The 11,886-nt window shown below is 34.5% G+C and overlaps 1 protein-coding gene across 4 annotated transcripts; it reads left to right on the plus strand.

The window, feature by feature from the left end:
- Nucleotides 1-1,354: 1,354 nt before the first annotated feature.
- Nucleotides 1,355-8,895, plus strand: LOC114177999 (uncharacterized protein DDB_G0287625). Of its 4 annotated transcripts, none has more exons than XM_028063656.1 (10): nucleotides 1,355-1,434; nucleotides 1,717-2,256; nucleotides 2,811-3,245; nucleotides 3,414-3,933; nucleotides 4,975-6,323; nucleotides 6,401-6,455; nucleotides 6,546-7,083; nucleotides 7,449-7,523; nucleotides 7,746-7,890; nucleotides 8,461-8,895. In XM_028063656.1, the coding sequence occupies exons 2-6, from the start codon at nucleotides 1,722-1,724 to the stop codon at nucleotides 6,439-6,441; spliced, it is 2,880 nt and encodes a 959-aa protein (XP_027919457.1). In that variant the 5' UTR covers nucleotides 1,355-1,434; nucleotides 1,717-1,721; the 3' UTR covers nucleotides 6,442-6,455; nucleotides 6,546-7,083; nucleotides 7,449-7,523; nucleotides 7,746-7,890; nucleotides 8,461-8,895. The 4 variants fall into 4 exon arrangements, with proteins under 4 accessions (XP_027919457.1, XP_027919455.1, XP_027919459.1 ...); XM_028063654.1 differs by having other exon boundaries at nucleotides 6,546-7,038; XM_028063657.1 differs by having other exon boundaries at nucleotides 1,361-1,434; nucleotides 1,713-2,256; nucleotides 6,546-7,038.
- Nucleotides 8,896-11,886: the final 2,991 nt, after the last annotated feature.

Consider the following 11,886-nt stretch of genomic DNA (forward strand, 5'->3'; position numbering starts at 1 on the left):
CAATGAGATATAATGCTCACCCATCGAATTTGCATAATGCAAAAATTCAAATTTTGCAATTTGACGGTGCCCAACACAACCTAAAACTTCCTCGCATGTTTCAAGTCATTTACCAACATGCCAAACTCAATTAAAATTACCAATTCCAGTTATAATAAGCCATAATCACAAATTTTACAACATAGGATTCCAACATTTCCAATTCTCACATGATCATGCAAATCTAGAACTCCTTCATCTCCTAAATTAAATTCACCAAATCAACATTACCAATCAATCACACAACTTCAGCTCATTCTATTATCAACCAACACACATGAAAATGAATTACAAAAATCATAAAGCTAGAAAATCAACTTCCCTCACCTGAGACAAATTCCTCTACTCATGTAGTTCCTCCCTAAAGACCTATATCACACAATATCACCTAAATAATGGATCAAAACTCTGATTAGAATCCTAAACACAACCTTTTCATCAAAGAGCAATAAAGATTCACCAAGAGCAACCTTCAATCACATGCACTACTACATGTGACTCAATACCTATAAAGGAATTAAACAAGATCTTACTCTATTTAACTTTATAATCAGGGAGTGAGTTTTGTAGAGCTTTTTACCAAGAGCAATCCTGTAATCTCTAATATTTTACATTCAAATAAAGATTGAAGTTAGAAATAAGAAATAAGGTTGAAAGAACTAAAAATATGTATTTAGAAAAAAATGTGATTTGTTTTATAAAATGAAGTTCAATTATTAAATACCTTTATATTTTTAGCACACTTGAGTGTCTAGACTCAACATTCTATCATGTTATGTCATTAACATAAAATACAAAATCAATAAATAATTCACTTATACACAATTTTAATTCAAATCCAAATTTAATTTTTACTTCTTCAATATATTTTTGTATTTAATTATATTAAAATCATTATTAAGATTGTTAATTCAAATTAAAGATAAAATTATAAAAAAATCATTATTAATGTTTTTTTTATATTTATAAGTTTTTCCAAAATATATAAATTAATATTTTAATATCTTCCATCATATTTATTAAACACAAATTTTATCCACATTTCCATATATAAATATAATTGCAGAATAAAAAAAATTAACTTAATTATTTAATAAATTTTTATTAATTTATGAAATACAAAATTACATAATACAAAAAAAATTAACTTATTATTTAGTCGATTTTTTGATTAATTTGTGAAATGATTGTTATTACAAAAACAATGAAAATTGTAATATTAATGTTTTTTTTTTTAAGTTGGATGATATAATTTTTTTTATCATAGTTATATTATTTATTTGTAGCATGTTCGCTTATATATATGTCAGCCTGTGACTAACTCAATCTTCTTCGCTCAGACTTAGCCCCCGAAGCTCCAATACCAAACCTAGCCGTCACAACGAACAGAAAAAGGTACACCTTCTCCCATTTTATCTCTTTTCCCAATTTACCCTCCATCTTCCGTCAAACCCTGACAATAATTTCCATTCATTTCCACGCCTTTTCTTTTTCTCTTTGTTCAATCTTTCAAATTCCACACATTATCATTATTCATATTTTTATTTTTTACTCTAGGGTTTCCTCGTGTCGTGTTCGATATTTCGTATTTTTCCGAATTAAAATAAATTTACCGAAAATCCCCTTCCCCAAAATTAGGTTTTGGTATTATTTATTGGCGATTGGTGTTTAAGGTAGGTTTGATGGGGGATCGGGGTTCGAGCGCGGCGAAACCGATTTGGATGAAGCAAGCGGAGGAGGCGAAGCTGAAGAGCGAGGCGGAGAAGGCCGCGGCGGCGAAGGCGGCGTTCGAGGCCACGTTCAAGGGTTTGGAGAAGAATCGCGAGAAGGTTGGGGGTGTCGTTCAATCGGACAGCGAGTCGGAGGAGTACGAGGACCTGGCTCATAAGCCAATTGGACCCGTCGATCCCTCCAAGTGCACTGCCGCGGGGACCGGGATCGCCGGGGGAACGGCGTGCGCTCCGTCATCGTTTGTGGTGGTTGCTAAGGACGCCGATGAGAGGAAGGTTTCCAACGGGGGTGCGCAAATCAAGGTGAGGGTGACGCCTGGGTTGGGTGTTGGAGGGTCTGAGCAAGAAGGAATGGTGAAGGATATGGGCGATGGAACTTACACTGTGACATATGTGGTGCCCAAGCGAGGGAATTATATGGTCAGTGTTGAGTGTAACGGGAGGCCTATCATGGGGAGTCCCTTTCCTGTGTTTTTCAGTGCAGCAGGTACTACTTTCCCTTTTTCAATATAATGTATATGTTGCTCTGATGTGGTTCTTTTGAGTTGTTCTATTGTTTGGTTAGCAATTCCACTTGAATGGTTTTTATATCACGTGTTGTATTGGTTTGTCTGGTATAATGGGTACTAATAAACAAACAACAAAAGTCTTATTCCCCCAGTGGAAGTTTGCTACATGGATCACATTATTATATCATTTGATCAGTTAAATGGGTGTTGTTTGAGTAATTCATGTTCAGTATATTAATGGGTTTTACTTTGTCTGGCAAAGGCTTAATGCAACCCTCTTACTTTGCCTTGGCTTCGGACTGTTTATGCGTAGGTGGAGTTTTGGGTAGTCACAGAAAGGAAAGAGAGAAATATTGAACCTGTTGCTAAGCTTCTCTTCCACTGTTGAAATTGTGTTATGCTCTGTGTACAATATTACATTTTTTTTTTTATTTAAACAAAACTTGAAGATAACATTGTTGCTGCGCATATGCTTCTTGGTTTAGTGATCCTCATTGTGGTCAATTTTCAATGCTTTGATTTTTGTGGTTAGGTAATGGTAGCGGAGGGCTGCTGGGTTTAGCTCCTGCATCTACATTTCCAAACCTGGTTAATCAAACTATGCCCAACATGCCAAATTACTCTGGGTCAGTTTCAGGGGCATTCCCTGGATTGTTGGGAATGATTCCAGGGGTTGTTGCTGGAGCTTCTGGGGGTGCTATTTTGCCTGGCATTGGGGCCTCACTTGGGGAAGTTTGTCGAGATTACCTTAATGGGCGTTGTGCAAAAGTAGATTGTAAGTTGAATCACCCACCTCATAATTTGCTTATGACTGCCTTAGCTGCGACAACCTCAATGGGAACACTTAGCCAAGCTCCTATGGCACCTTCTGCTGCTGCAATGGCTGCAGCTCAGGCAATAGTTGCTGCCCAAGCCCTTCAAGCGCATGCAGCTCAGGTGCAAGCTCAGTCTGCGAAAGATTCTTCTGGTATGCTGTTGACATGCCAATTTTGTTTTCTGTTGGTTGTATTTTTTCATTTCACTAGATGAAAGATGTCTCCTTGATTTTTTTCATTTCAACTGTGATATTTTTTCCCAATTGTGTTTTTACTATTTCCTAGTTTTTTCTTATAATTGTATTTGTTACCACAATCAGGTTCTCCTGAAAAGTCTAGTAAAGATGATGCATTGAAGAAAACCCTTCAAGTTAGCAATCTTAGCCCTCTTCTCACTGTGGAACAGCTAAAGCAACTCTTTGCATTCTGTGGCACTGTTGTTGAATGTACGATCACTGATTCAAAGCATTTTGCTTATATAGAATACTCAAAGCCTGAAGAGGCAACTGCTGCTCTGGCGTTAAACAATATAGATGTTGGGGGCCGCCCTTTGAATGTTGAAATGGCGAAATCACTTCCACAAAAGCCATCGGCTGTGAATTCTTCACTTGCTTCATCATCTCTTCCTCTGATGATGCAGCAAGCTGTTGCAATGCAACAGATGCAATTCCAGCAAGCATTGTTGATGCAACAAACCATGACTGCCCAGCAGGCTGCTAATCGAGCTGCAACCATGAAATCTGCCACAGAGCTAGCTGCAGCCCGAGCCGCAGAAATAAGTAAGAAATTGAATCCTGATGGACTTGAAAGTGAAGCAAAAGAGGCGAAGCAAAAATCCAGGTTTGTTTACTTCAGTGAATTATTTTGAGGATAACATATGCTTTTTGTCTTGATCGTATTTCAAAACTTTTATTTCTTTGAGTTCTTTGATTTATTTTTATTCAGGGAAGTACTAGTATTTCCTATATATATTGGAAGTAGGAATCATGAACTCATTTAGTTTGAATTAATGGTGTAAAATTTTGGCAAAACTGGGACAATTGTTTCTGTATATGTTATTATGTCCAGGATTATGGAAGATATAGTATTTTTAGAAAACATTTGCAACAACTTGCAACTGATGTGTCATTTATCAACTATCCTAATTGGAACCCGCCAAATGCCGCTCCTGTAGGACCCCCATGATGGTCCTGTGCTGGTCCAATAGTATATATCTAGTATTATGTCATTGTTAGAACACACTTGAAATATCTATAGTCTATATGAGTACTTTTTTAGCTACACAATACACGTTTTAGTTAATCAGACCTTGATTGAACATAAGGTTTTTGACAAATAAGGCATAGTTCTTTTTATGAACCACATCCAATTATTGAACTAAATAAGAATTTAGTTTCCCTACATCCAATTATTGAGCTAAATAAGAATTTTATGAACCACATCCCTTTTTGTGAAAGGGAGTTTTTTCATTAGAGAAGTTATGTGCAGTTGGATATGAATTTCAACTGATATACGTTGTTGAGCTTTTGATTTGATTATTGACAAGATACCCTCCTACCAATAAGCTGTCCTTGATATTTGATCCAAATGAGGTTTCTTTATTGCTTGCTGGATATGGTAGGGTTATGTATGTGCATGTAGATGCTAAATATAAAGTAAAAATTGGGCAGAAGAAAAACTAATTGCATTTAGAAATATGTTGTTGACGGCCGGGCAATTTTCAAGTCTATCATTGTCATTGATAATGGATTCATTTTTAAATTTAATTAAATTGTGGTGAAAAGTCTTGTTATTTATATTTTTTAATTTATGCATGTCGTTGTCACATTATGCTCTTTACAAAGTTTTCTGTCTAATCTAAGATTTAATTTCCTTTGGCAGATCTCCCTCTCCACCTCGTGGAAGATCTCGTTCAAAATCAAGATCTCCTATCAATTACCGGAGAAGGAGGAGATCTCGCTCTTATTCACCTGTTCGTCATTCTAGGGATCATCGTTCTCGGTCACCATTGAGGTCCCATCATTACTCGAGCTATGAAAGGGAAAGGCGCTATAGAGATATTAGGGAACATAGTGATAGATACAGAAAACGAGATTTGGATAGATCACTTGATTATCGTTTATCTGCTTCTAGAAGGAACAAAAGTAGGAGTGTTAGTCCTCATACACGTAAATCATCTATTTCTCCAAAACGTCATAGAGAAACTTCACCTCATAGAGCAAGGAAACAGTCACGTGCTGATTCAGGCTCTCCAAGCCGTCACAGAGGTAGGTCTTCTCCAAAGACTGATGAAAAGAAATTAAGAAACAGAAGGCGCTCAAGGTCAAGATCATCAGACGATAATAGGCTTCTCTATAGCAAAAATGAAGAAATCTTGCATGGAAAATCTAAACATAAAGAGAGAAGGCGATCCAGGTCAGTGTCTGTGGATGAAAAGCCTCACAGAAGGAGCCGGTCATCGCCAAGAAAAGTGGATGAAAGTAGATCCAGATACAAAAAACGCTCAAGGTCTAAATCTGTGGATGATAAGCATGATTCACCTGAGAGATTGGATCAAAACAGATATAGAAGATCAAGGCATAATGATAAAAGGCACTCTAGGTCAAGATCTACAGAAAATAGGGATCAGTCTGATGTCAGGGTGGATGAAAGCAAAAATGAAAAGTCAAAACAACGGGATTCTAGAAGGGGCAGGTCAAAATCTGTTGAAGGGAAGCATCGCTCTAAAGATAAATCTGGTGAAAGTAGAGATAAGAAATCAAAACATCGAGATAGAAGGCGTTCAAGGTCAATATCATTAGAAGGTGAGCTGGACAAAAGAGGCACTTCACCCCATATTAATTTGGATGAGAGAAATTTTGAACTGAAACAGTCCAGTTCAAAGTTCCCTGAAGTCAAGCATCACTCCAGTGATAAATATGCAAATAGAGATGAAAAATCAGATCATCAAAAGAAAACCCCACCTAAATCAAAATCAGAACAATTTGATGGGAGTGGGTCCTTCCAAGGAAATTTCGAGGATTATGATTCAAAGGAGAAATCACAGTCTGATTCTGGATCTGCGGAAGTTAAGCATAATTTGAATGATGGAGACGATGCTACCTGTGAAGAAAACTCAAAACTTTCTGGAGATGTCAAGGACTCAATCACGCTTAATGATACTGGGATGCTGACATCAGTGAATGGTAACTACAGGTTAGAAGGGTCAAATGAAGCTGATGATAACCCAGGTACAGGAAGTCTTGTTGTCAAAAGTTGTTAATTTCGTTCAGTTAGGGTTAAAAATCTGAGAACTCTTTTGATGCAGGATGGATATGCGTGGAAGAAGTGGGAAATGTAAAATATTAAGCAAACATGGATTGGTAATGACTAATGACCTTACATACAGGAAAAGAAGTGATTATACATTGTCATTGCCTGTTTTTTAATACTCAGTACTTTCTGTGTTGCAGGGTTATTGGTTCCAAATGATAATCCAAATTCTACCTGGCTTTCTGATAGTGCTAACAATATAGCTATTGGTACAGATTTCTGTTATTTGGTCTTGAATGAGAAGTATCTAAGGAGCAAGGATAATTGAAGCTCACTACTTACAAAGCTGATCAGGAAGCGGTGCCACCCAACCAAGACTGCTATTGTTACTTGTCACTATAGTATAATTGCAAGGATCATGACTTTCTATGTTGAAGATTTACTGAGCAAGATCTTTCCGAGGAATTTACAGTTTCTTGGGAGGGTTGCGATTCTTAGGATGATGCCTCCACTATTTGATTGGTCCCCAGATTATTCTCTGTTGGCTTATGAACATCTTCGGTTGTTTATTTCTTTTTTGCAGGTCTGGTTGGAAAAGATCAGGTGTAGAATCCCACAGCTGTTGGTGTGGTTTAAGGTTTCAAGAAGTTTCCTGTTATAGTCATGATCAACAGTGCATACTGCTTGATTGATGTATGTTGGAATGTTATTTTAAGTATAATATTCTTTTTATTAAAGGTAATTTTTGCTATGTCTGGCTTTGATATTTTTTTAAAAATTTGATGGTGTCTTAATATTTTTGGTTACTAGTTCTTCGAAGATAGTGTAGAGGGAGAAACCCTTTTAAACCAGTGTCCGATTATGTGCATCTAAAACTTGTTTGGCTAATGATCGCAATAATGTGTTAAATTGAAACTACTGAAATCTTTTAGTTTGTCTCCTCATCGGTTATATTTATATTCCAGTAGCTGGTATGACCAATTTTTGTGGTATGATCTTGTTTAGTTGCGAGCATCGTTATTTGATGTGGCCAACCTTTGGCTCCGTTTTGTTTACTCATGTTTTGTGGTATGGTGGGCATGTTATATCCAAAACAAATGCAGGTTATTCTCATTGAAATCTGTTGGAGCTTTGAGATACAATTATGCTGGGTTGATTTTTCTCTTGTGTAAATGAAGGTATGCAGCCAGATTCTGATGCTCTATGGTTTAGAGCATACTTGTTTTTCTTCTAGCAAGTTGAGAGCAATATGGGAGGCTTGTTAACTTTAGTATTTTATATGAATGCATTTACTCTACGTATTGTTTTTCAATTTTTTTACCATCATCTGGTGGCTTATATTTTCCTACATTTTTCCCCATTTTCCTTTTGTTTTCTTTCTTTTTTATTTCCCCCCCAAGAAATTGTCATGGTTAGGTAAAGCTTCTATTAAAGGTCAACTGAACCTGGATGTTGCTGCAATGAGTTTCACCATGTTGCGTTTGAGAATTGGCTGAGTTACAGTTTTTACTTAAGTAAATGCTGAAATGCAAATGATTTCAACAGGTAAATTCTTCGTGAAACTATTGGGTGGTTCATTTTGTGTAGCATCTTCGATTTAATTGTCAGTCTTGTCCGTGGTGTTTACTTAGTTCTTTATGTTGCCCTGTGCACGATGATGCTTTTTCTTTTTATTAATTTTACAATTATTTGTAAATTGAGTGGCTTTCAGTGTCATCTTAATGATTGTGTTTAGTTTTTTTTTTTTGTGTTGAGTTTGCTTGATTTGATTTTGATTTGGTGTTACAACTTCAATTCTGGTTTTGAAAAATATGAGCTTGTTGCTGAGTAGTGGTACAACTTTTAAATTTTTTCTGAGAAAATATTTTGTGGAACACATTTATCCAGTTGACTTGGTATGGTTACGACTTATGATTTTGAAAAATTAGAGTTTGTTCCTAAAAGGTGCTAAAGAAATTCTGGGTTTTTTCTCCTTCTTTTTAGGAGTAGGGTTTTTTAGTCTCGGTTGATCACAACTAAATTTCCCCCTTGTTTTGCACTCTTTTCTCCGTCCCCTGCCCCGTTTTCTCCTTTCCCCCTCTCTTGCCATCCTTTTTTTTTTCTTTTTCTGGTTAGGTAAGCATTGGATATGATGATCTTAGAGCTGCTGCAAATTCTCTTCACCAGATGATTGTGTGAAGTATGTTCTTGGAAGTCCTCTTGGTGTTTTAGTTTCCTTTCTTTGCACCACCTGGTGTAGTCACACCAATGTCATGGCTTCTCCAGTTGGCTCTTAGGCTTTATCATACAGTGTTTGTTCATAATTCTGCATGGTTTAATAAAATATTTTAACAATTTCAAGGTTGGGCTCGAAATGGGTAGGTTCTGATCTAGGTTATTGTCGAATTCTGAATTTTTTGATGCGTGCCCTTCAGCATATGCAATGGGTAGTGGCTAATTGAGCAAAGTGCTGGCACGTTGGTGATTCAGGCTCTCGGCGAATATTTTGATCGAAATTTCCCTCTCGAAAATAAATCCTAATCATTTAGAGCAAAATCATGTTGATCGATATATTTCTTGGTTCTTGAAGCACAAAACCGGTTTTTAAAATTCCTGAAATTTATACTTCTATTTTGAAGTTGAAAGTTTATTAATGCCGATTGTTGTAGAGGAAATCTTTTGAGTACTTGCGTACATTTTTCGATGAGTGTAATTTCTTCCTTCAAGGTTTATCAAGCTTTTCCAAACGATTGTGGCCCTTCTATGGCAAATTTTATCTTGGACAAGCATATTTAAAGAGGTTGTTGCAGTTTTATTAAGATTAGCAACAGGAAGCAAAACTAAATTTTAAATCCTCCGAAAATCTCCAGAAAATGTTTCCTCAAATCACGAACGATGTTACAATGTTAGACTAGGGTTTTTTTTTTTTGTAACACTTTCGGTTTTCAGTTAATGTGTTGTAACGAATCTGTTGTAATTTTGGGTTATAAAACAGAAAATATTCAGATAATATAAGTTGTGTGATAAGTTGTGCATTGCTTTAAGGGATAGTGGAGGTGAAGAAAGTTAAAGAAGTAGATAGCAGTGGAAAAGGTGAAAGTAATCGCTAGAAGAGGTGGAAAAGGTAGATAGCATGAAAGTGTGTCTGGTGTGGTTGAGGAAGAAAGAGAAAAGTTATTACAAAAGTTGGAACCAAGAAGATTGGGATGCATGGATGCGCATAAAATGTGAAGTTTCTTTTTATATAATGAAGATTTTATTTTTCTAGATGATTTGGGTTTATTAAATTTATGGGATGTGCTTGTGAAAATTACCGTGGTTAGATTATTCTTGAAACATTTTATTAAATTTGATGGGTGTTGGAAGTTGCTCGCGAAATGGGGTCCAGATGTTGGTAGTGGATAAGATGAAAGCTGGCTAGCAGCCGCCACGTAAGAATACCTTCGCATATAGACAATGGTACATCTGCTCTCTCTTTCGTTTTTATCCTTAGATTTTAATTGTTTGATTTTAAATTAAAAATAATAATAATTTGGAGTTGTCTTATTTTTGGTTTTCTTATTAGCAATTTAGGTCCTATCAAACGCAAAATATTATAGGAATAAAAGATAGTAAAAAGAAAATATTTGTATGTCATTATAGATTTAACCTATGTCTCTTTAAATTTGTCTTTTTCAACGTTCTTTTATATATATATATATATATATATATATATATATATATATATATATATATATATATATATATATATATATTTTGTGCATTTGCATAGGTTAAAAACTTGTTAATCTTTAGAATGTGTGATTTCATTTATGTGACTTTCACAAAAATATTTATGTATCTAATAATTCTTGAAAAATATTTATGTATCACAAAAATATATTTTTCGTTTTGATGTTTTTTGAACTTAAAATGGAAAACTATTATTTTATAATTTTAAAGCGAAGTAATAAAAAATGTCAGTTAATCTACAATTACATCTATCTATATTTTATATTATTAAATTTTATAATCTTGTTTACAAAAAATTAACTACAAAAAATTTAATAGAACACAGACCAAAAAAAAATTTAAACTTGATATAAGTGTAATTTGGCGTCTTATTAACTTATCACATCCACATTAAATTCAAAGTTAATAAAAAAAAAAAGGTAACAATATAATATGCAATCGACTCGCTTGTCTACTTTCATGAGGACATGAACCGATTAGTAAATGGTTTCTTCTTAAGATTATCCAAATAAGTCGAAGGTTTGGATGAGAATACAATAACCTGCAATTCCTAAATGTTATCGGTGCTGATTACACATACTTAAGAAAGAAATTTGTTAATAGTGCTTAATTGGTGACTTGAAAGAATCAAACGTTGTAGTAAAAGTTTACTTGATAGAAATCCTTGAGTTTGTGAAGATCTAATAGTAACCAAATCAAGCAATCAAAGTCATGGTTAGAAGTGACTCTTGGTCCACACAAAGAATAAGAAAAAACATGAAATAAAAAATAAAATAGATAAATAATCATCTAAGATTGAAAAACACGCTACCTTATTTAAAGATTAAGTGATATGGTAACTCAATACCAATATTCTTAAGAAAATATTATTTATTTATTCCTGAAATATATTAATTGTTTTAACTATAAGAGTTAAGAATTTTTTTCCTATTAATTATGAATGTTTAGTAGCTTTTGACAAATGAAATGCTTCAATTATGTTTTTAAAGAAAAAGAAAAACACAGTCTGTTCACATAAAACATATAGGTTAAACCATGTGAAACGAAACGAAGTTAACTTTTGTGTTTAGACGGGAATTTCAACAATTTAAAGAAATTGAAGTATATAATATTTAAATTATTTGTAATTAAATTTTTTTATTTTTTAAATATTTTGTTTGGATAAAATAATTAAAATATCTTACATTTCATTTTTTATTGATAAAATAATTGAATTTCTCTTTTAAGATAAAATTTCATTTTAAAAATATGTATTTTAAAATTTTTAAAATTAAAGTTTACAAAAATATTAAAATGTGGATAAAATTAAATTTAAATAATAAAGTAATATTTACCAATTTTATCTTTTTTTAGTATGAATATGTGTATCATGTGTAATGAATATAGGGTTTGGCCTTTGGTCACATGGGTGACAGTCAAAAGAATCCACAAGACTAATAGGGTAATATAAGAAAAGTCCATGGGGACAAAAGAGTAAAGAAAGTCAAAATATTCAATCTGAGTCAAAGATCGGCCCAAGACAACATGGGTTGAAGATCGAGGTGAGATGGTTCAGGTTGAAAATTGAGTCCAAACAACTTTGGCTTAGGGTCGAGCCAAGTCAATCAGGCCGAAGAATTGAGCCAAGCTGAAAAACTAAGTTTGTCAGAGCTGGAGGTCCAACTAAGTCGGCCTAGACTAAAGATCAAGATAAGTCGGCTCAAGCCAAAGGTCAAGTTGAGTCAACTCGACCCGAAGATCGACCCAAGTCGATACGGACTTAGGGTTGGGTTGAGTTGACTTGGTTCGAAGGTTGAACAATGTCAGCTCAACTGAAGGTTGTAAAGAGAT

The sequence above is a fragment of the Vigna unguiculata genome, chromosome 3 (genome assembly GCF_004118075.2).
Source record: "Vigna unguiculata cultivar IT97K-499-35 chromosome 3, ASM411807v1, whole genome shotgun sequence".
Lineage (NCBI taxonomy): Eukaryota > Viridiplantae > Streptophyta > Magnoliopsida > Fabales > Fabaceae > Vigna > Vigna unguiculata.